At 50.0% G+C, this 24,304-nt stretch overlaps 2 protein-coding genes across 3 annotated transcripts in view; both read right to left on the minus strand.

Annotated features, from left to right (window-relative positions):
• Window positions 1-1,792, minus strand: part of LOC120390571 (hemicentin-2-like) — a 281,097-nt gene extending 279,305 nt beyond the window's left edge. The window contains exons 1-2 of the mRNA XM_039513303.1: window positions 1,683-1,792; window positions 916-1,320 (exon numbers count right to left, since the gene is read on the minus strand). Coding sequence (XP_039369237.1) covers window positions 916-1,320; window positions 1,683-1,746 — 469 coding nt within the window. The 5' untranslated portion in view covers window positions 1,747-1,792. The remainder of the gene's footprint in view (window positions 1-915; window positions 1,321-1,682) is intronic.
• LOC120390225 (myeloid cell surface antigen CD33-like) overlaps window positions 1-18,689 on the minus strand; it is a 122,648-nt gene extending 103,959 nt beyond the window's left edge. Inside the window, exons 1-3 of one of the 2 annotated variants that reach the window (XM_039512684.1) lie at window positions 18,460-18,689; window positions 14,396-14,470; window positions 13,768-13,872 (exon numbers count right to left, since the gene is read on the minus strand). The gene's annotated coding sequence lies outside the window, so the exon portion shown is untranslated. Of the gene's footprint in view, window positions 1-13,767; window positions 13,892-14,395; window positions 14,471-18,459 lie in introns of both variants that reach the window. The other variant, XM_039512685.1, reaches the window with a different exon arrangement.
• Between the last annotated feature and the right edge of the window lie 5,615 nt (window positions 18,690-24,304).

Genomic DNA, 24,304 nt, shown 5'->3' on the forward strand with positions numbered 1-24,304 from the left:
TGATCCGGCCCCAGGGCGGGGACTGGCTGGCTCAGGGGGGCTGATGAGCGGTGTCATAAATACTGAGGGAAGAGTAACAACTCTCTGTGTGCAGTAGCATCGAATCCCTCTTTGGCAGCTGTACTAAATCGACTTCCCTGTACGGGATTCATCAGCTCAGATAACCTAGTTGGCACCTGACCAGAAGGACCAATGATGAAAGAAGAAACTTTCAAATCTGTGGGGGTGGGCGGAGGATTTGTTTGTTGCTCTCTTTGTTGTTCCCTCTCTGGACACAGGGAGAGACTGAGCAGGTCCAACATCTCCTGGAAATATACCTGGAAGAATAGATCTAAAACCACAGATATTGTAAGGAGGCAAAGAAAGGCGCTAGGTTATCTTGTGTTTTAGCTTGTGAATTTTCCTGGGCTACAGACGTAGTTTGATTCCTGTTTTTGTAACTGTGAAGCTGAGCCAGAGGGGAATCCTCTGTTTTTTTAATCTTTTATTTACCCTGTGAAGTTACCTTCCAAACTGATTTTGCAGGTGTGATTCTATTTCTCTCTCTATATATAAAATTCTTCTTTTAAGAACCTGATTGATTTTCAGTGTCCTGAAGACAAAGAGTCTGGTCTGCGCTCACATTGCTAACCAATTGGTTGGTACATTATTCTCCAGCCTCCACAGGAAAGGGGATGAAGGGGCTTGGGGGGATATTTTGGGGGGATTGAGATTCCAAGTTACTCTTCCCTGGATTTTTCTATAAATCACGTGGTGGTGGCAGCAATAGCGTCCAATGACAAGGGAAGGAATTTGTGCCCTGGGAAAGTTTGGTAGAATATAAGCTTAAGGGGCCTTCTTGCGGGTCCCCACATCTGTACCCCAGAGTTGAGAGTGGGGGGAACCCTCACAAGCGGTGACTGCAGTTGCTCTTACCTGGCACAGAGATCGTGAACGCAGGGTCAGCGCCATCGGAATTGGAGCGGTAAGTGTGTTCTAACAGGCCTTTCTCGAAGCTAAAGAAATATCTCCCCGCATCCGTCCGTCGGGCATCACTGATTTGCAGGGAGCAGTCACCATGCGCTGGATCCCCCGTCAGCCGGAACCGGCCCTGGGTCTCCTGCGACACCCTCAGGCTGGAGACACTGCTGGCCACGGGAGGATCCTGGCCCACAGTAGCAGGCTCCTTGTACCAGTTTCCATAGAGCTGGGCCGAGGGATTGTCGGTGTCGTACGAGGCTGGGTACGTGAATGTGCAGGGGACGACAACGCAGAGACCCTCCTGCACCGACACCTGCTGAGGCACCGTCAGGGTAAATCCAGGTGGCTGGGACAGGGACCCTGCAGGGGACAGGGAAGCATCAAAGTGGGACCCATAGAGAGCAGAGAATAACCCTGAGCTGCACCCCCCAGCTCTGCTGGTTCCCCTCACTCCCGACTAACAGCCCCACACTGCCCTCAAAGACCCGCGGTGCCGAGGCTCAGAGCCTGGGTGCGTTGGGTCAGGCTCGTGGGGCTCATGCTGGGATCTCTGATTGCAGCGCGGACGTTTCCTCCGAGGTCTGTGTAGACGTTCGGGGTCAGGCTGGGGCCTGGGCTCAGACACGGCGGCGGGGCACTGGGGGGCGGGTTCCTTCTAAATCTGCCTCAGACTAACAGGAACAAGGGCCGTCCTTAAACAGATGCCAGATTTGATCCTTCACCTTGCAAAGGCAGCTGCTGATTTCCCCTCTGCCCTGGATCTGCAGCGCGAGAGTCACAGGCCATTTAACGGGGGTTTGCCCTGGGGCAAGGCGGGCCGAGTTCTCTGGGCACTGAACCCGGAGCGTTAACAATGACTGGGTCCCGTTAACCCTCTGCTCCATATAGAGCATCCACCGATCCCGGCAGGAAGGGGAGGGATGAGGAGACACGTTGGGACAGCCTGGGGGGATCTCAGGGGAGACTGGTGTGAGGGGGGGAATCCCAGTAAGAGGGGACTGGAATGGTGGGGGTGGACACCAGCACAGGAGGATTCTGGGGCAGGGCAGGTTGGGGTAGAGAGTATCCCCGAAGAGAAGGACCTGGGGGTGCGGGGGGAAGTGAGGGAGCCATGGCCACGGGGGGCAGGAAGGGGTGAAGGTCCCAAGGGCGAAGGAGCTGCATGGTGTGGGGTGAAGGGGCCTGGAGTAGAATTGGCTGAGGGTGCCTGGGGTGGGGGGGGGGATCCCAGCACAGGGCTGAGTTGGGGGAGGGGCTGGAGGGCAGGGCTGGGGAGGGGGGATCCCAGCAGAGGGGAATGGGGGCCGGCATGGAGCGGTGGGGGGAGGTCACTCACAGCCGACGTGGAGCCGGACGGTTCTGCGGGTGGAAGGTCCCCGTGGTGGCCTGTAGGTGATGCTGCAAATGAGCTCTTTGCCGTGGTCCCCCGGGCCGGGTGTGAAGCTTAGCGCAGAGCTGTGGGCCCAGGTGCCGTTCGCCAGCTGGGCTGAGACGTTGCGGGCTGTGTCGCTGAACGGCCCCGTCCAGGTGACTCGGGGAGGGGGCCCGGAGCAGCGAGCAGGGGCCGTGCAGGTCACAGTCACCGGCTCCCCGGCCAGCAGCGTCCCTGGCAGCCCCAGCGCCGGTGAGATCTGGATCTCTGGCTCCTCCGTCAGCCCTGAGACACGGGGAGAGGGGAGAGAATCACTCGGGGACATGGGCCCTTTCCCCTCTAGGGGCGCCGGCCCTGATCCGGCCCCAGGGCGGGGACTGGCTGGCTCAGGGGGGCTGATGAGCAGTGTCATAAATACTGAGGGAAGAGTAACAACTCTCTGTGTGCAGTAGCATCAAATCCCTCTTTGGCAGCTGTACTAAATTGCCTTCCCTGTAAGGGATTCATCAGCTCAGATAACCTAGTTGGCACCTTACCAGAAGGACCAATGAGGAAAGAGGAAACTTTCATATCTGTGGAGGTGGGCGGAGGATTTGTTTGTTGCTCTCTTTGTTATTCCCTCTCTGGACAGAGGGAGAGACTGAGCAGGTACAACAGCTCCTGAAAATATGCCTGGAAGAATAGATCTAAAACCACAGACATTGTTAGTAGTCAAGGAATGGCGCTAGGTTATCTTGTGTTTTAGTTTGTGAATTTTCCTGGGCTACAGACGTAGTTTGATTCCTGTTTTTGTAACTGTGAAGCTGAGCCAGAGGGGAATCCTATGTTTTTTTAATCTTTTATTTACCCTGTGAAGTTACCTTCCAAACTGATTTTGCAGGTGTGATTCTATTTCTCTCTCTCTATATATATATAATTCTTTTAAGAACCTGATTGATTTTCAGTGTCCTGAAGAAAAAGAGTCTGGTCTGCGCTCACATTGCTAACCAATTGGTTGGTACATTATTCTCCAGCCTCCACAGGAAAGGGGGTGAAGGGGCTTGGGGGGATATTTTGGGGGGACAGGGATTCCAAGTTACTCTTCCCTGGATTTTTCTATAAATCACGTGGTGGTGGCAGCAATTGTGTCCAATAACAAGGGAAGGAATTTGTGCCCTGGGAAATTTTTTAACTGAAGCTGGTAGAATATAAGCTTAAGGGGTCCTTCCTGCGGGTCCCCACATCTGTACCCCAGAGTTCAGAGTTTGGGGAACCCTCACAAGCGGTGACTGCAGTTGCTCTTACCTGGCACAGAGATCGTGAGCGCAGGGTCAGTGCCATCGGAATTGGAGCGGTAAGTGTGTTCTAACAGGCCTTTCTCGATGCTAAAGAAATATCTCCCCGCATCCGTCCGTTGGGCATCACTGATTTGCAGGGAGCAGTCACCATGCGCTGGATTCCCCGTCAGCTGGAACCGGCCCTGGGTCTCCTGCGACACCCTCAGGCTGAAGGCACTGCTGGCCACGGGAGGATCCTGGCCCACAGTAGCAGGCTCCTTGTACCAGGCTCCGTAGAGCTGGGCCGAGGGATTGTCGGTGTCGTACGAGGCTGGGTACGTGAAGGTGCAGGGGACGAGAACGCAGAGACCCTCCTGCACCGACACCGACTGCGGCACCGTCAGGGTAAATCCGGGCTGTTGGGCCAGGAACCCTGCAGGGGACGGGGAGGGATCGAAGTGGGGCCCATAGAGAGCAGAGACCAACCCTGAGCTCCCCCCAGACAGGGCCAGCTCCAGGCACCAGCCTGCCAAACTTGGGAGGGAGCGGCACTCGGGGTTTGTTATTGTTTGGCCAAGCGGCGCTGGGGGGAGGCGGGGCTTAGGAGGCGGGGTGCCCTTTTGGGGGCGGGGACTTGGGCGATGCGACGCTCTGGGGGGCGGGGACTTTATCGACGCAACGCTCGGGGGGCGGGGACTTGGGCAATGCGACGCTCCGGGGGCGGTGACTTGTGCGGGGCGACGCTTGGGGTGGGGACTGGGCGGGGCGACGCTCGGGGGGAGGGGCTTGTGTGACGCTCAGGGGCGGGGCCTTGGGTGCGTGACGCTCAGAGGAGGGCGGCGCTCCTTATTTTTGCTTCGGGCGCCAAAAATATTAGAGCCGGCCCTGCCCCCAGAGCTCTGCCGGTGCCCCTCACTCCCGACCTGCAGCCCCATCTGAGCCCAACCCTGGGTCCCTGACCAAATCTCACTCCATTTAGTTTCCATCCCTCTCTACATCGAGCCCCCCCTACCCCCGCTCCCTGTCACTCAGCACCCCCTAGCACCACACTCGGGCACTGGAGTCCCCTCCCCCTCTGGCCAGTCTCCCTTCCAAGTCCTGGGACAGACCTGGCCCCGCTTAGCGCAGGTTCTGCCCTTCCCCCTGCCCTGGGGCTGCAGGTGCTGCTTACTTACCCCTCCAGAGCAGGGCGAGGATCAGGACCCTCAGCGTGGCAGGACCCCCTGCTCTCCAGGGGGGACCCTGAGGCGGGAGCTCCCTTTCCCCGGCGTCATGCTGTGGCGGCAGGGCTCTGCCCATGTCTGGACTGCCGGCTGGGACAGACCTAGAGACAGACGCGGAGTGGGAAGTGTGAGAACAGAGGCTGTTTGGGGACACAGATCTGCCTGGGGGACCATCAGTGCTGCTGGGTTCTGCAATGGGCTGATCTGGGGCTGCTGGCAGCGCAGTGACCTCCCCCCCCTCAGAAAATCCCAAATCACCAGACGATCCTGAGAGATAGTGGGCTAAAAAATCCTTAAATTGGCGACAAACGCTGAGATTTTCCTCTAAGAATCATGAGAGCGGCCAGGAAATCCTGATCTGGTGACAGAAGATGGTCAGAAGACAGTACTGCTCAGTGCCTGCTTTGCTTCAGTGTAAAACAACATGTGAGCAGGCAACCAATGAAGTTACCACAGACAACAAAGGGGAAGGGTGGCAGATTGGGATCAGTAAAGAACACGTCAGAGATGTTCCGGACAATTTGAATGAATTCAGATCTGTGGGGCAGGGAACTGTTCAACCCAGAGTGCTGAAGGAATGAGTTGAAGAAATCTTGGAGCCACTGGCAATAATATTTGCAAACTCATGGATGCCAGGTGTGGAAGCAGGGAAAGAAATTCAGCTTAGCCCAGAGATAAAGAAGAAGTTGTTTTATGTTCAAGGTCAAGAATCAGCGCAGACTATGCTAAGTGCAAAGAAAAACTGCTTTCAACCTCAGCTGATGTGGAAAAATAGAGACGGAGGCAAACCAAAGGCAGTACAAGTTACAGAATTGGAATTATATTTGCAAAGCTTAACTTTCCAGTGAGACATGTGTGAGTATGAAAGTGGCTTAAGGCTTGGAGCATTCATATTTTTCCTGAGTGAGGTGGGAGCATTCCCAACACTCTCCATTGTTGTTTTATTATTTTTAATGAAGCTTTAAAATTTGGTTATATGGTGTGTTTTCTTCCCCCAACCTCCTGCAGTGTCAGTCTGATCACCTGACATGAGGGATAAATTGGTAACAGGAATTTGTCACAGTTTGGTGAGCAATTAAGAATGGGGGAGCCCTGCAGAATTTACACCATCTATCTGTTTTACCCTTGTTATTTTATGTTTGTTTTGTTTGGTACTGTTGGTGTTATATGTTAAGAATAGCATGATTAAAGGTAAGCCCTAATAGAATAAGGAAACACTCTCTGGTTTTGTGCTGTTTTGTTTAACCGGTTACTTTTGTTTTTCTGCTCTGTTCATTTGGGCGTTAGGTGTGTGGGCGGAACTGAACTTCTCGTTTGTAATTCCTCAGAGTGGAAGCCATGTGTGCGATGAAGCTCTGAGGTTGTATTGAGATCTTTCTGTCCCGCCCCCTGTAACGGACAATGTAATAGAAGTAGAAAATCTGGCTTAGACTGTAATTCTCTCTGCTTTCTGTGTAATTTTCTTTTCTGTTTAAGTGTCAGCAGACAAATGGGTGGGTCTCTGGGTAGACCCCCTAAAGTGGTTTGGATTATGTGTTAAGTAAATGTCCTTTACCCAATGGCCATGGATTTTTTCCCAGGTGGCAAGCCTTACAAGGGAGGACTCGGGTAGTCTTGTGAGTAGAAATGTTTTAGGGAAAAGACCAGAAGGGTGGGGGCTAGTTGAGAAGCCCACCCTCCTAGCTAAACTGGTAGTGGAGCAAATTGGTGCCAATGGAAGGGACGGCTCAGCGAGAAAAGAAGGATCGGGCCCAGGCGGGCAGGCAACAGACAGAGAGATTGGAGAACAGGTTGGAAACTTTTGAGGGTGTAGTGGAAAGAAGGAGTAAGTGAATATAAGCACGAGGATTTCAAATACTCAGGAGGATATTTGGAATGGTGATTTGAGTTGATAAAAGTGACTGTTGGGAGTCAAGCAAGTGATTTTTAAGGAAAGTGAAAAGTTGACTCTGTAGTTGCTGGAGGGAACAGCAGTTGAACTTTGTAAAAATGCTAAAGAGAAAAGTTTTTGGTGTCTTTGAAATGTTTGTAAATAAATTCAGGCAAAGAAATTATTAGATTGCAATCATTTGGCTATGAACAATTTTGCTAAATCAGTTGAAGAATGTATACAGTGCTATGTAATGAAAATTTTATTAGGCTCTAAAGGCACTATAAGTGGTGATGTTTTCTTTCAGTGTTTAAAAGCAGGAGTTAAAAGTAAAAAAAGCAAGCCAGAAAGCATCTGTGTTAATGCAAATTAACTAACTGATAAGGTAGAGGCCGCTGAAACCAGGGCTGCCTATGAAACCCATACGAGAAAATATGGGATAATTCCCCTGTTTTGCCTGAAATCAACAAGAGTATTTGTATATTTTAAGCAATGATTGATTGCCCAGAAGGGGTGGACCTCTGTTTTTGTCTTTCAGATAATCAGAGAAAACTGATGCCAGCTGAACAGCATTCAACGTACCATGCATTTACTAGCACAATAAAAATTATGTTTTGTGTTCTATGTTCTGTCTTGTGGTGTTTGTCTCGTGGCCAGAATTGTTGTGTTTAATATTTTCATGAGATGGTCTGATTTGAAATCAAGCGGAAGTGTTGGATTGAAATGCAGATACTTGTTTTGTTCAACTTAGAATACAAAGTGTTTGGTTACATCAGAAAAATGTGATATACTAAAGTCTAATACATTTTCTTAAGTAAGAGAAAGAAACTACATTGGCCAAATCTTTTAATTGAGAATTGTTGTTAAAATTTGCATACCAACAGTCTTTGGAAGCAAGGACATGAAAAGTTAACCCACTCCCCATATTGTACAGGGGATCCTTCTGGCTACCTCAGACTTCTAGCCAGAGGGCTGGGGATGGTGGAAAGCTATTGGACTAGAGGTTATATTAAGTGAACTTCTCAAAGTGGGTGTGCTTGTCCTGGCTTGTTGTTCCAAAGTTCTGTAATAAGGTTATTTTAGTTAAAGGGTATATGTGGCATACACTGAATAATAAGACTAATGTACTGTATAACAGTAATGTTTATGTGTTCATGGTATAAAAGAAGGTGTATAAGTAAAGAGTAAAAGTTTCCTTTGTAGGTTAAAAAAACAAGCCATGAAGGGAGAAAAAAGAATAGCTAACATGCTCAATCTAAGGATAAGGCGCTGGCCCCAGTCAAGGACACCGCTCATGGCTTGGCTGACTACCAAGGAAAGGGGGGGGATGGTTGCTGCAGTTAAACGAGATTGGTGTGCAGCGGGCAGCCCACCCTCCTCCTTGGGGACCTTTTGTAAATATTCAGATTGATTTTATTTAAATGTCTAAATGTTGTGGTTATGAATATGTATTAGTTTTAGTTGATGTATTTACCAATTGGGTTGAAGCGTTTCTCTGCAGGAAAGCAGATGTCAGGACTGTTGTGAAATTTTGCTTAAAGATTTTGTACCACGTTTTGGCATCCCTGTGAGTATCAACAGTGATCGTGGAACTCATTTTACTGGACAGATTGTAAAGGAGTTATGTGCAGCTCACTGCCCTCACCACCCACAGTCTGCTGGGACAGTGGAACGCCAGAACAGGATTTTAAAAAATAAACTGGCCAAGATTTGTGCTGAAACAAACTTAAAGTGGCCAGATGCCCTTCCTTTGGCACTGATGAGTATGAGATCCATTCCCAATCGCAAGACTGGACTCAGCCCTCATGAGATTTTGACAGGACGCCCAATGCGACTACCAACTGCACCCCCACTAACCCCAGCTCAGATGGACATTCATTTGATGGATAACATAATGCTTAAGTATTGTCAGGCACTAATTAAATGTGTTAAGTCTTTTTATACACAGGTGAAGGAAGCACTACCGACGGATCCTGTGCAACCTTGCCACTCGTTGGAACCAGGAGACTGGGTCTACATAAAGATCCATCAACGAAAGACTGCTTTGGCTCCACGCTGGAAAGGCCCTTTCCAAGTCCTGTTGACTACCAACACCGCTGAGAAGTGCCACAGACTGACTGCTTGGACCCAGGATTCTCACTGCAAAAAGACCCCTCCACCCCAGGAGAATTCTCCTACTGATGATTAGCCTATTCTTTCTTCTAGTTCCACTGTGCTTCTGGACAGCAGGAAAAAGGACAAGGTGACATGCTCGTAACCTCTCCCTTGTCCACGGACAGACCTACTGTGCCTTTGAACTTTTCTAGAAAAAGCAAAACCATTACAGGGTGATGTCCTGGTAATCTCCCCTGTAGGATGCTGAACCACGACTGCTTCGGGAAAGAAGAAGAAACACCCACTCCACTGGCATTGCCAAAGTCCAGGATTTCCTGACCAGAAAGGACATTGAGAACTGACCCTGGTGAAGAAACGAAGAATTACACACTGGCAGGAAAAAATTTGTGGGACCCTTGCTTGGGAATGTGGTATTGATTGGATTTTGGGGTTTATTCTACAGGCTGCGCCCTGTGTTTTGGATAAATCCTTCAGTATGTATTGCCCTCCCTAATTGGATTTTAAATGACATTGCCCTTATCCAGTTTTCAGATCACTTCTACATACCCAGATTGCTCACAACGGGCTGCCATTGGATTAGCACAACAAAAAGCCTGGGTTATTTCCTCTGGACAAAAAGGGAATTGACCAGATCCCTGTGGGCTGGGGCCAATAGTGTAGTAGCCATTTGGAATATTCTTAAAGGTCAAGAACATGATAAGAAATTGGGCCAACTAGAAAAGGCCACTAGCCTTATTTTTAAAGCTCAGCTATCTTAAGTACAGGCTGGAGTTGGTGAGTTACATGTCATTTCCACCCTTAATTCTATGACCCAGAAGTTACTGATAGAGATGGTATTGAATATCACTGAGGCTGGGAAGTTATTGCAGTGGGATCTAGACCAGACTTGGCCCACTGCCCTTACAGACACATCAGGAGTACCATCTGATTTATGGTCATGGAAACATACTTGGACACTTTCTGGATGGAAGTGTGAACATTTACAGTGCTCCTTCCAAGCATTTGGACCGGTTAGGGGGGTGTGGGCTCCCACATACCGAATCATGCTGGGTTCATGGGGAGGATGCATGTGGGACTGTAATTATTTACCGAGACATCTGGGAAATTAGACCACCTGGTATACCTAACTGATTTCTAGACAGTACCCCTAGAATAACACCTGACATTTTGGATAAGAATAGAGAGTCAATGGACATTTTGCCCGTTAGAACCACCACAGCTCAGTGTATCTATAAACTGATGCCAGGGGAAGTTGTCACTGTTTATGACAATATTTGCTGAGAGGGTGGAGGTCAAGGAACTACCCTGACGGGACACCCATTTTTTTTTCAAGCTAATGATAGCTGTGTGTACGTAAAAGCCACCACATTGCAAGATATACATATTAATCTTACCACTGCTGCAGGCAATCATATCATTTTCTGGCCTGCAGATAGAATGTTGCAAGTAGCTCTTAGATTTCAGGTATATTTTAATTGGACTAGAGTAGTGCCTGATCGGTTTCAAAATTTGCTTTCATTGTTACCAAAGGTTCAAAGAATCTCTGAATTGCAAGGACAAATTCACATGCTTCAGAATATATATCAAGCTGAAAAGAATGCCTTTCATACAGCTTATAGAGTGTCTACTTTATGTACTAAGTATGATGTCTTGTGCTTTGTAACCAAAATTGTACAACAGCCCCATTATATTATTCCTATGGGAATGTTATTGTTTATAGTATTGTTAGTTAGCTTCGGATTATGTTGTTGTTGTTGTAAAAAAATGTAATAATAGCAATACCTTTCATGTTCATGCTAATCATGCATTGTCATTACATCCAATCAAAACACCTAAGGTTGAAACATCTGATGTAGAATCTGAAATCCATGAATTAATGCAAATAGAGATTTGATAATATTTGTTGTACTAGAAGTACAAAAGGGGGGAGTGTGGAAGCAGGGAAAGAATTAATAAGCATTTGAAGGGGATTTTAATGCATGTCAGTCAGTTAGCAAGAGTTAACCTAGCTGTAACCCTAATGACGTGAGACTTGTAGAAGCAAAGATAGTGTGGGACAGATGAACGAACTGTGTAAAAAGTTATTACGACCTTGCTGTAACCAAATATGCAGGCTTGCTTTTTCTAGTAGTGAGACAAATAAGATAGCAGAAAGGCTTATGTATAAACAAATGCAATTGTTTCTTTTTACCGTCTGTATTATTGCTAGAAATTGTCTGTAACAAAGGTATAAAGGCTTGCTGTAATGGTTTAACAGTTGAGAGACCTGTCCAGGACTGGGGCGACCCTGTGTCCCATGGCACTCTCTCCCTCCATTGTAATTACTGGAGAAATAATAAAGTATTTGATTTTGCTGCACCCAAACAAAAAGCGAGAACTGAGTTTTTCTCCGACACAGGAGAGGTCCCAGAAGATGGGGGAAGGGCTAACAGAGGGGCCATCTTAAAAAGGGGAAAAGGGAGGAGCTGGGGAACTATAGACCTGTCATCCTGACCTCAACAAATGGAAAGCCACTAGAACAACGTATAAAACCTTCAATTTGTGAGGACGAAAGTGTGATCACCAGCATGGATTTACCAAGAACAAATCCTGCCAAACCAGCTTGGTTTCCTTCTTTGACAAGGTAACTGGTTGGGGGCTGGGGGAAAGCAGTGGGTATAACATACCTGGATTTCAGCAAGGCTTTTGATACAGTCCCACATGACTTTCTCATAAGGAAGCTGGAGAAGACTTCTGACGGAACTCAAATGTGAAATTGCAGAACTACTAACTCTCATTTAAATCAGCTTCTGTACCAGATGACTGGAGGAGAGTGAATGTGACACCAATTTTTAAAAAAGGCTCCAGGGGTGATCCTGGCAATTGAAGGCCAAGAAGCCTAACTTCAGTGATGGGCAAAATGGTTGAAATTATAGTAAAGTGAAACTATAGCAAAGAGCAGAATGATCAGATGCAGAGATTTGTTGGGGAGGACTCAATATGGTTTTTGTAATGGGAAATCATGGGTCGCCAAACGACTAGAACTTTTGGAGGGAGTCAACAGCATGTGGACAAGGGTGACCCAGTCCATGTACTTAGATTTTCAGAAAGCCTTGGACAAGGTTCCTCCCAAAAGGCTCCTATGCAAAGTGAGCTGTCATAGGATAAGTGGGAAGATCCTCTCCTGGATCAGTGATTGGTTAAAAGATAGCAAACAAAGGACAGGAATAAATGGCTAATTTTCACAGTGGAGAGAGGTGAATAGTGGTGTCCCCAGGGGTCTGTACTGGGACCAGTGCTGTTCAACATGTTCATAAATGATCTGGACAAAGGGGTAACCAGTGAGGTGGAACAATTTGCAGATGATACAAAACTTCTCAAGATAGTTAAGTTCAAAGCTGACCGCAAAGAGCTACAAAGGGATCTCACAAAACTGGGTGACTAGGTAACAAAATGGTAGATGAAATTCAATGCTAATAAATGAAAAGTTATGCACATTGGGAAACATAATCCGAACTATACATATAAAGTGGTGGGGTATAAATTAGCTGTTAACACTCAAGGAAGAGATCTGAGAGTCACTATGGATAGTTCTCTGAAAACACCTACTCAATGTGCAGCGGCCATCAAAATAATTTTTTGGGCATCATTAAGAAAGGGATAGATAATAAGACAGAAAATATCATATTGCCTCTATATAAATCCATAGTAACACTCATATCTTGAATACTGTATGCAGTTCTGGACGCCCGATCTGAAATTGGAATTAGAAAAGATTCAGAAAAGGGCAACAAAAATGATTATGGGTGTGGAACAGCTTTCATAGAAGGAGAGATTACTAAGACTGGGACTGTTGTGCTTGGAAAAGAGACCACTACGGGGGGATATGATAGGGTCTATAAAATCCTGACTAGTGTGGAGACAGTAAATATGGTGGTATGATTTACTCCTTCCCATAACACAGGAACTAGAAGTCCCCAAATGAAATGAATAGGCGGAAGGTTTAAAAGAAATGTAAGGATGTATTTCTTCACAAAACGCACAGTGAACTCTGCAGAAAGGGTGGGGCGCTAATGCTGCCCTCTCTGCCCCAAAGCTGCATTCCCCCCTCCCCCGCTCAACCCTGGTCCTCCTGCAGCTGGGACTCTCCTCATTGTCAGTGTTACTGACCCTCCATCCTCTTCATTCTTGTGAGAATGGTGGGGCCCACTCCCGCCTTCCCCTCCTCACATTTGAATTGGGCCACTCACACCTTCCCCCCCGTCTTTACCTGTTAAAATGGTACAGGCCTCTAACTCCTCCCTCCCCCTCCCCCATCCACTGCAGTGAGCTGGGCGGGTCTCAGCTTGGATCCCCCATGGCCCATGCACCATCCCCTGCCAGAGCAGGGTGGGTCGGGCCCCATTGCCCAGGGCTGGAGGGGAAGGGACCGGCCCCGAGAGATCCAGACTTCACCCCTAACCCTGGGGGGCTGCCCTGCCCCTATAGAGTATCTGGGAGCCCCAGGGGGTCTGTGCCCCACAGATACACCCCACTTTGCCCCCCATGGAGCTGGGTCAGCACAATGGAGTGAGCACAGTTGAACTATTGGTGAGAAGTTTGCACGTATGTGCTCAACCTGGGATATCTATAACTACCCCCTCTGCAATACCTGCCCTCCCTGCCACCCAAATCCACCCATGTGGGGAAGGGGAAACTCCCGGTAGTTCCATTTCCCATCATCCCTCTGATGCCCTCAGATATTCTCAGGAAGGAGGCTGAGAGATGGGAGCTGGGGAACCCCCTGCTGTAAGTGGCCCCCGGAGCCGACGCCTCCAGTGTGGTCCCCCATAGGGAGCCCTGGGGCGGGACCCTGCTTGGGCTGGAGGGGCCACGGCAGAGCTGTGTGGGCTGGGACCCCAGGGTTGGGATAGCAAGGGGCAGCGGGTCGGGATTGAGGGGCACCCCAGTCTCCACATTCCATCCAGCTCCCTCCCCCTCATTTCCACTCACCCCTACACCTGCAGAGGGGGGCTCAGCACCTGGCTCTCCGACCCTGCAGCCCGGTTTCCCCAGGGTTTGTGACTCGAAGCCTGGGGAAGCAGCATGCGCAGGAACCTGAAAGCAGAAGTGGGCGCTGGCAGGGGCCATTGGGGGGAGATGCTTTCTCAGAAACCCCTGAATCAGCATCTGCCAACTTCCCCTCTCTCTGGCTCTCACTGCCTGCAGCTTCCGTGCAGGAGGGGCAGGCTGCATCTTGCTTGTGGGGCGGGAAATAGAACCCAGGAGTCCTGGCTCTGAGCCCTGCTAAACCCCCACTCTCCTCCCAGAGCTGGGACAGAAATCGGGAGTCGTGATTCTCTGCCTCCACCCGCCACTGTAACCCAATAGACCCTGCTCCCCTCCCAGAGCTGGGATAGAACCCAGGAGTCCTGGCTCCCAGCCCCCACTGCTCTGACCTGCCAGACCCCCCTCACCTCCAAGAGCCAGGGACAGAACCCAGTAGTGGCGGGGGGGTGCCCAGCCCCTGCATCCGCTCTAACCCTTTATTTCTGCTGTGTCCAGTTACAAAACAATATTTTAACACTAGCATTTTGCACCTCTTATCACACTGTACATGCTGCAGATCCTAATCACTTACCCAGAGCTGAGATGCGTTCGCCTCTGGGGTGGGACAGCTGCAAAGAGCTCACTGGCGCCACTCAGAGAATCCTTCCTAAATAAAAAATGCTAAATCCTAAAATACTGAATTAACTTTAGGAAAAACAAAGAAATATGCACAGATCCATGTCCGTCGGATGCACGAAAGCTCATGCTCCAAAACATCTGTTAGTCTATAAGGTGCCACAGGACTCTTTGCTGCTTTTGCAGATCCAGACTAACACGGCTACCCCTCTGATATATAAACAGGGGGCTTTGCCATGAAACTTTGGGTTCATCCTGCCAACACTTCCCAGGAGCATCATGTTGCGACCAACAGAACCAGGCTCCTCCCTACCCTTGATCAACCTAGCTGTCATTCATTTATTTAGGGTGTTTTGCAGACTCAATAATAAAATAATGTTCAGTTCTCTCTATTCTTTCCTGGACCTGTACAGAATAGAGACACAAGTAAGGGGCTTTGAACCTTCCTGTCTTTTGTTGTTGTTAATATTTTTTCCCATGGATGTTCCAGCCCGGGAGCACCCACAGAGTCGGCCCCTGAGCTTTTTCCAGCCTCCCAGGTAGCTCCTAAGTCTGCTGGGAAAAGACACAAACATACACGTATCCCTTCTCCCAGCAGACTGACTCAGCCCGGAAGTGCAGGGGACAAATTAAGCCCCGGATGGGGAGGTGGGTAGGGAGGCAGTGGGGGCCAGGGGCGATGGGGGATGGATGGATGGGGTGCTTGGAGAGGCAGTGGGAGCTGTGGGTCATTGGGGGGTGAGCCTGGGCCAGAACCTACTGCTGCATGGCGAGGGTCCAGGGCCAGAGCTCACCACTGAGTGGCCATGAGAAAGATCCCAAAGCCCACAGGATGGGGCCCAGGGATGGACTATGGGGCCTGGATTTAGAGCCCCAAACCCCACAGCTGGACCCCACCCCCCCAGGGCTGAAGACCGACCCCACCACCCCCGGGAAGGTGGGGAACTCACTGGCCCCCTGCTCCTCCAGTGTTTGTGTCTCCAGATGGGACAGGGCCAAACCCCTGCTTGTGGGCCTGGGAGAGGGGCCTCTGCTTTGCCCCCTCACCCCCCAATCACCACTGGGGAGGCTCTGGCTGCAGGAAAAGCCACATTTGAGAAACACATCCCTAGAACGTCTTGCACAACCTGGCTCCAGTGGCTGGATCAGTTACAGGTTAAAAGATAGGAAGCAAAGGGTAGGAATAAAATGTCCGTTTTCACAGTGGAGAGAGGTGAATAGTGGTGTCCACCAGTGTTCTGCATTGGGACCAGTGCTGTTCAACATATTCATAAACGATCTGGAAAAAGCGGTAAACAGTGAGGTGGCAAAATTTGCAGGTGATACAAAACTACTCAAGATAGTTAAGATCAAACCAGACTGTGAAGAGCTACAAAGGGATAACAAAATGGCAGATGAAATTCACTGTTAATAAATGCAAAGTAATGCACATTGGAAAACATAATCCCAACTATATATATAAAATGAGCTGTTACCATTGAAGAAAGAGATCTTGGAGTCACTGTGGATAGTTCTTTGAAAACACCCACTCAATGTGCAGCGGCCGTCAAAAAAGTGAACAGAATGTTGGGAATCTTTAAGAAAGGGATAGATAATAAGACAGAAAATATCATATTGCCGCTATATAAATCCATGGTACGCCCACATCTTGAATACTGTGTGCAGTTCTGTGGCCCTATCCCAAACTGGAATTGGAAAAGGTTCAGAAAAGGGCAACAAAATGATTAGGGGATGGAACAATTTCCATATAAGGAGAGATTTATAGGACTGGGACTCTTCAGCTTGGAAAAGAGACAACTAAGGGGGGATATGATAGAGGTCTATAAAATCATGACAGGTCTGGAGACAGTAAATGCGGTGGTATGATTTACTCCTTCCCATAACACAAGAACCAGGAATCCCCAAATGAAATTAATAGGCCGTAGGTTTAAAAGGAATGTAAGGACGTATTTCTTCACACAACGCACAGTCAACCTGGGGAGCTCTTTGCCAGAGGAAGTTGTGAAGGCCAAAACTATAACAGGGTTCAAAAAAGAACTGGATAATTTCATGGAGGACAGGTCCATCAATGGCTATTAGCCATGATGGACAGGGATGGTTTCCTTAGTCTCTGTTTGCCAGAAGCTGGGAATGGGGGGATGGATCACTTGTTGATTCCCTGTTCTGTTCATTCCCTTTGGGGCTCCTGGCTTTGACCACTGTCGGAAGACAGGATACTGGGTTAGATGGACCTTTGGTCTGACCAGGTATGGCCATTCTTATGGAGAAATGTGGGCTCAGTGGAACTACCATTAGGTGGATCATAACTAGTTAACCAACCACAAACAACAAGTAACTGTTATTGGAACAATGTGGGATTGGAGGGAGGTCTCAAGTGGGGCTCCACAGGGATCTGTGCTGGGTCCTGTGTTGTTTAACATCTTTATCAATGACTTGTATGGAGGACTAGGGAGCAGACTGATCAAATCTGCAGATGACACAAACACTTGCGAAGGCTTTGGAGGATGAAGCTAAAATTCAGAGGAATCTCGATAAATTGGAGAACTGGGCTGTAGACGACACAATGAAATTCATGAAGAACAAATGGAAGGTGCTCCACTTAGGGAAGAAAGACCACACAAATACAGGATGGTGAAGAACTGGCCTGGCAGCAGCACTGCTGAGAAGCAGCTGGGAGTTTTGGTGGATCACAACCTCGACAGGAGTCAGCAATGCGATGTTGTTGCAAAAAAAAAAGCAAATGCAATTTCAGGTTGCATTAACAGAGGCAGAGCATGCAAGTCACGGGAGGTGACATTACCGCTCTACTCACTATTGGCTAGGGCTCAGCTGGGGACTGTGTCCAGTTTTGGTCACCAAAGTATAGAAAGGATGCAGAGAAACTGGAAAGGATTCAGGGGTGAGGGATAAAGATGATCAAAGGGATGGAATAGAAGCCCTAGGGGCACAGCCTGAAGGAACTGGGCATGGGTGGTTTGATATAGAGATTAAGCGAGGGGGACATGATCGCGGTTTTCAAATACTTGAAAGGCTGCCATAGAGAAGCTGGAGAATGGTTGTTCTCTCTCGCCCCAGAGGGCAGGACAAGGGGATCCCCCATGGCCCATGAACCATCCCTGCCAGAGTAGGGTGAGAGAGGCCCCACTGCCGAGTGCTGTAGGCGTAGGGACTGGCCCTGAGAGATGCAGCCTCCATCCCCATCCCTGGGGCGGGACCCTGCTCGGACTTGAGGGGCATCAGCAGAGTTGTGGGGGTGGGGAGCCCGGGGCTGGGATAGCAAGAGGCTGAGGGTCAGGATTGAGAGGCACCCCGAGACCATTCAGCTCCCTCCCCCACCCTAGTTCCACTCACCCCTAGACCTGCAGGGGGGGACCCGGCCCCTGGCTCTCCGACCCTGCAGCCCGGGTTCCCCAGGGTTTGTGACTTGGAGCCTGGGGAAGCAGCAACAACAGGAATGTGAAAGCAGAAGTGCGTGCGGACAGGAGGGGGTTGGGGGGAGATGCTCTCTCAGAAACCCCAGCATCCTCCCAACTTCCTCTCCTTCTGGCTGGGGCAGCCTGCGGCTTCCCTGCAACAGGGGCAGGCTGCATATTGCTTGTGGGGCTGGAAATGAAACCCAGGAGTCCGAGCTCTGAGCCCCTCTACACCTCACTCTCATCCCAGACCTGGGATAGAACCCAGGAGTCCTGATGCCCTGCCTCCAACCTCAGCTCTAACCCACTAGACCCTGCTCCCCTCCCAGAAGCAGGGACAGAACCCAGGACTCCTGGTTCTGAGACCCTCTTCACCTCACTCTGGTCCCAGAGCTCTGGATGGACCCAGGAGTTCTGGCCCCCAGCCCCACTGTTATGACCACTCCCCTCTCAGAGTTGGGAATAGAACCCAGGAGTCCTGGCTACCTGCCCCCCATTCCAGGTCTATCCATTTATTTTTGTATTTTCCAGTCACACAATAATATATTAACGTTAGCAGCTCAGACTGCTTTTCGTATTGTACATGCTGCAGATGCTAATCACTCACCCCGAGCTGAGATGCAGCTACCTCTGGGGCGGGGCAGCTAGGGAATAGCCACACAGCGACACTACCTCAGGGTTGCTCACCTGGAGCTGAGATGCGTCTGCCTCTGGGGTGGGGCGGCTGGGAATAGCGCACTGGAACAGCAGATGCGTGGTTAGGATGGCTAGTGAATCCCAACTCCAATGGGAAGAGCTGGGTGCGTGTGAAGATCTGCCTGGCAGGGAGCGGGTGCGAGTGTCAGGGCGAGGGCTGGGGCGAGATGTGAGATTTCAAGACAGGAAGGGGAAGTAAGCGTGTGACTCTGATCCTAGAACATCTTGCAGAAGCCGGTTCCAGTGGTTGGAGATCTCAGTGCCATCGATGCAAGAGGGAGATTGTCACAGATACAGGCAGTTCCCATGGACAGTCAGATTCCGGCCCCACTAAGTGTGCCGGGGGGCGGGGGGACTGGCTGGGAGGGTAATGGGGCACAGGGCCTTTCTCCTCCATGGGGCGCTGGCTCCAATCTGCCACAGGGTGGGTTTGACTGTGCCTCGGGGGAACAACCTACACCCCCATTTTTATCATTAGAAAATGATTGTGTGGTATACAATGCAAAGTTTGTCATTTCGGGTGTCTTCAGAAGGCTTGTGATGCACTGAGCATTGCTGCTATAGTGATGTTATAGTAACTGTTGCTACAGTAATGTTCATAGAATCATGCAATATCAGGGTTGGAAGGGACCTCAGGAGGTATCTAGTCCAACCCCCTGCTCAAAGCAGGACCAAACCCAACTAAATCATCCTAGCCAGGGCTTTGTTGATCCGGGCCTTAAAAACCTCTAAAGAAGGAGATTCCACCACCTCCCTAGGGAACCCATTCCAGTGCTTCACCACCCTCCTAGTGAAAGAGTTTTTCCTAATATCCAACCTAGACCTCCCACACTGCAACTTGAGACCATTGTTCCTTGTTCTGTCATCTGCTACCTCTGAGAACAGTCTAGATCCATCCTCTTTGGAACCCCGTTTCAGGTAGTTGAAAGCAGCTATCAAATCCCCCCTCACTTTTCTCTTCTCCAGACCAAACAAGCCCAGTTCCCTCAGCCTCTACTCAGAAATCATGTGCCGCAACCCCCTGATCATTTTCGTTTCCCTCCTCTGGACTCTCTCCGATTTGTCCACATCCTTTCTGTAATGGGGGGTGTAGCGGGGTGGTTAGCCCAGTCCTGCCCTGAAGGGCTTGAAAGCAGCTGTGAAGAGGGCTGCAGCTCTGAGACCTGGGCTGATTGGGGAAGTAGCCACAGCTGGGCCATGTCCCAGTCAGGCCCCAGCTGGCCTGTATAAAAAGGGTTGTCTCTCTGTACGTCTGCAGGGAGCTGGACACAGGGTACCTGAGTGGAGCAGGGCTGGGGAAAGACAGAGGAGCTTTGAGCTAACAGGTACTGAGGGTTGCAGAGGCAGCCCAGGGTAGGCCAAGGCAGCAGGTCCAAAACCAACTTTACCAGTGATGAGTGGCTGATACTGCAGCCTGCCCCAGGGCGTGGGACTAGATGATGACTGGCAGTAGCCATACACTGAGGCGAGGTGGGGATAGTGGGTGGGGGTTCCCTGAGGAGAGGAGACCCTAAGGCTGAGGGGTTACTGCCAGGCATCAGCACCAGAGAAAAGGGGCACCGGGGTCCTGGGAGGGACACGGGTCCAGCGGCAAGGCGGTTCACTGGCCTGCAGAGGGTGCTCCAAGGCTGGCAGAGCTAATGCCCAACAGAGACCAGCAGGAGGCGCCGCAGGGGTGAGTCCGCTCTTCTACAGGGGGCCCCAAACTGGACGCAATACTCCAGTTGTGGCCTCCCCAGCGCTGAATAGAGGGAATAATCGCTTCCCTCGATCTGCTGGCAATGCTCCTACTAATACAGCCCAAGAAGGGCGCACTGCTGACTCCTATCCAGCTTCTTATCCACTGTAACCCCCAGGTCCTTTTCTGCAGAACTGCTGCTTAGCCAGTCGGTCACCAGCCTGTAGCGGTGCCTGGGATTCTTCCATCCTAAGTGCAGGACTCTGCACTTGTCCTTGTTGAACCTCATCAGATTTCTTCTGGCCCAATCCTCCAATTTGTCTCGGTCACTGTGGACTCTATCGCTACCCTCCAGCATATCTACATCTCCTCCCAGCTTAGTGTCATCCACAAACTTGCTAAAGGTGCAATCCATCCCACCATCCAGATCATTAATAATGATGTTGAACAAAATCGGCCGCAGGACCAACCCCTGGGGCACTACGCTTGATACCGGCTGCCAGCTAGACATCAAACCGTTAATCACTACCCATTGAGCCCGACGATCTAGCCAGCTTTCTATCCACCTTATAGTCCATTCATCCAAACGATACTTTTTTAACTTGTTGGCATGAATACTGTGGGAGACGGTATCAAAAGCTTTGCTAAAGTCAAGATATATCACGTCCATTGCTTCCCCCATATCCACTGAGCCAGTTATCTCATCATCGAAGGCAATCAGGTTGGCCAGACATGACTTGCCCTTGTTGAATCTATACTGACTGTTCCTGATCACCTTCCTCCCCTCAAGTACTTCAAAATGGATTCCTTGAGGACCTGCTCCACGATTTTTCCAGGGACTGAGGTGAGGCATACTGGCCTGTAGTTCCCCAGGTTCTCTTTCTTCCCTTCTTTTAAAAGATGGGCACTACAGTAGCCTTTTTCCAATTGTCCGGGACCTCCCCTGATCGCCATGAGTTTTCAAAGAGAACGGCCAATGGCTCTGCAATCACATCAGCCAACTCCCTCAGCACCTTCGGATGCATTAGATCTGGTCCCATGGATAAGTGCATCTCCTGCTTTTCTAAATAGTCCTTAACCTGTTCTTTCACCACTGAGGGCTGCTCACCTCCTCCCCATACTGTGCTGCCCAGGGCAGCTGTCTGGGAGTTGACCTGGTCTGTGAAGACCGAGGCAAAAAAAAGCATTGAGAACTTCAGCCTTTTCCACTTCCTCTGTCACTAGGTTGCTTCCCCCATTCATTAAGGGTCCCACACTTTCCCTGACTTTTTCTTCTTGCTAACATACCTGTAGAAACCCTTCTTGTTACCCTTCACATCCCTTGCATACGGTAACTCCAGTTGTGTTTTGGCCTTCTGATGACACCTCTGCAAGCTCGAGCGATATTTTTATACTCCTCCCTAGTCATCTGTCCAAGTTTCCACTTCTTGTAAGCTTCCTTTTTGTGTTTAAACTCACCAGAGATTTCATTGTTAAGCCAAGCTGGTCGCCTGCCATATTTGCTAATCTTTCTGCACATTGGGATGGTTTGTTCCTGCGCCCTCATTAAGGTTTATTTAAAGTGCAGCCAGCTCTCCTTGACTCCTTTCCCCCTCACAGTAACCTCCCAGGGGTTCCTGCCCATCAGTTCCTAAAGGAGTCTAAGTTTCCTTTTCTGAAGTCCAGGCTCTGTATTTTCCTATTCTTCTTTCTTCCTTTTGTGAGGATCCTGAACTCGACCATCTCAGGGTCACTGCTGCCCAGCTTGCCACCCACTTCTACTTCCCCTTCCAATTCTTCCCTGTTTGTAAGTGTGTTATAGTAAGTGTGTTATAGTGATGTTATAGGTTGTAATTTCATGTATATCGTTATGAGGCTGAAAATGTGTCCTCATGTTTTAAAACAGGTCCAGGCAAAACTCTCCAGGAGCAGAGAGGCAGTTCACACCTCATCAGGGTATGTATGAGACAAACCCTGCCCAGCCTCACAGGAACAAAGGACACTGGCCTAGGCAGCAACAAAGGATCAGTTGGACTCTGGAGTGAGTCACCCTCCGACCCTTGGTCAGTTTGGGACTGCGATGAGGTAATGCTCACCTGACTCTGAAGTGGGGGGGGGCAAAGCCAAGAGGGAAGAAAGGACATGATAAAAAGGAGAGACGTTTCCCATGTTCTTCGTCTCTCTTCTACTCCATCTACAGACACCACCACCAAGTGACTGAAGCGCTGATCAAAGGGGAGAGCCTGGCTGAAGGGCGACCAGCCAGCCTGTGGTGAGAAGCATCGAAGTTTGTAAGGGCACTGAAAGTGTTAAGATCAGCTTAGAATGTGTTTTGCTTTCATCTCATTTGACCAAATCTGACTTGTTCTGCTTTAACTTATAATCACTTAACATCTATATTTTTAGTAAATAAATCTGTTTATTTATTCTACCTGAAGCAGTGCATTTGGTTTGAAGCGTGTCAGAGCCTGCCCTTGGGATAACATGCCTGGTATATATCAATTTCTTGGTTAAATTGGGGAACTCATATAAGCTTGCAGCGTCCAGTGGGCATAACTGGATAATGCAAGATGGAGGTTCCTAGGGTTGTGTCTGGGACCAGAGATACTGGCTAGTGTCATTCGGTTGCACAATCTAAGGAGCAGCTGACATCTCAGAGGCTGTGCGGGAACAGCCCAGGAGTGAGGTTCTCACGGCAGAGCAGGGTAAGGCTGGTTCCCAGAGTCAAGGATTGGAGTGACCTAGCAGATCACCGGTCCAGATAACACCAGGGGAACGCCACAGTGGGGCACTGGCTGGCTGTTGGGGGTGGAAATGGGAACCGGGGCCCTTCCCCTCTATGGTCTCTCAGCAGGGGAGACGCCAGCAGATCGGAGCCGGTCCATTGGGCGCAGATGTTTGTTTTCTGTGTCTTGGTTCCTCAAATACTTCCCAGGTCCCGGGTCACTGAGTCTGGGGATTCCCTTGTGATGGGACCCAGGTCATCGGCTCAATCAGGAGAGGCACCTGGATTCCATGGCCCGCCATAGACACCGTCCTTCAACTTAAGAGCTGAGAAACAACTGAATCTGGCTTGGGTCCTGGGGGCTGTTTACACAGGGACATCTCCCCAGTGCTGAGATGTGGCTGCCTCTGGGGTGAGGCACAGGAACTGTTTATACAAGGTGTGATGGGGCAAGGCCAGATGGCTACAGTAAAGTGCTGAGGAACAGGTATGTTAGCCCCAGGCTAAACAAATCCCTAGCACCATTGTAACCAAATGGCAGTTGCTCCAGGTTAATCAAGGCACCTGGGGCCAATTAAGATCTTTCTAGAAGGCAGTGGAGAGAGCTACACTGATTAGAACACCTGCAGCCAATCAAGGCAGGCTAATCAGGGCACCTGGTTTAAAAAGGGAGCTCACTCCAGTCATGGGAGGAGGAGCCAGAGGAGAGAAGTGTGTGTGAGGAGCTGGGAGCAAGAGGCACAAGGAGCTGAGACTGAGAGGGTGTGCTGCTGGAGGATTGAGGAATTATCATACAATCAATCATTATCAGACACCAGGAGGAAGGTCCTGTGGTGAGGATAAAGAAGGTGTTTGGAGGAGGCCGTCGGGAAGTAGCCCAGGGAGGTGTAGCTGTCATGCAGCTGTTACGGGAGGCACTATAGACATCTGCGATCCACAGGGCCCTGGGCTGGAACCCGGAGTAGAGGGCGGGCCCGGGTTCCCCCCAAACCTCCCAACTCCTGATCAGACACAGGAGGAGTTGACCCAGACTGTGGGTTTCACCAGAGGGGAAGATCACTGAGGTGAGCAAATCCGCCAAGAAGCGCAGGACCCACCAAGGTAGAAGAGGAACTTTGTCACAAAGGACTCCTTGCCCGGTGTTGAGACACACAAGGGTTTGGGAGAAACCTAGAACTAAAAGAAACACAGCGCCCCCTGGGGGCATTGGGACAAGCCCTGTGGAATGGGCCCTCCTGAGTCTCCCACCCCAGCCAGACCCTGGCCTGCTCTGCCCCAGGCCAGTGGCACGTCAGCTCTGCCCCCCTGCGTGTGGGCACCAGTGGCTGTGCTGGGAGGCTGGTTGCTGAACGGATCTTGTACAACAGGAAGTTT

This window comes from Mauremys reevesii, linkage group 24 (assembly GCF_016161935.1).
Source record: "Mauremys reevesii isolate NIE-2019 linkage group 24, ASM1616193v1, whole genome shotgun sequence".
In the NCBI taxonomy this organism is placed as follows: Eukaryota; Metazoa; Chordata; order Testudines; family Geoemydidae; genus Mauremys; species Mauremys reevesii.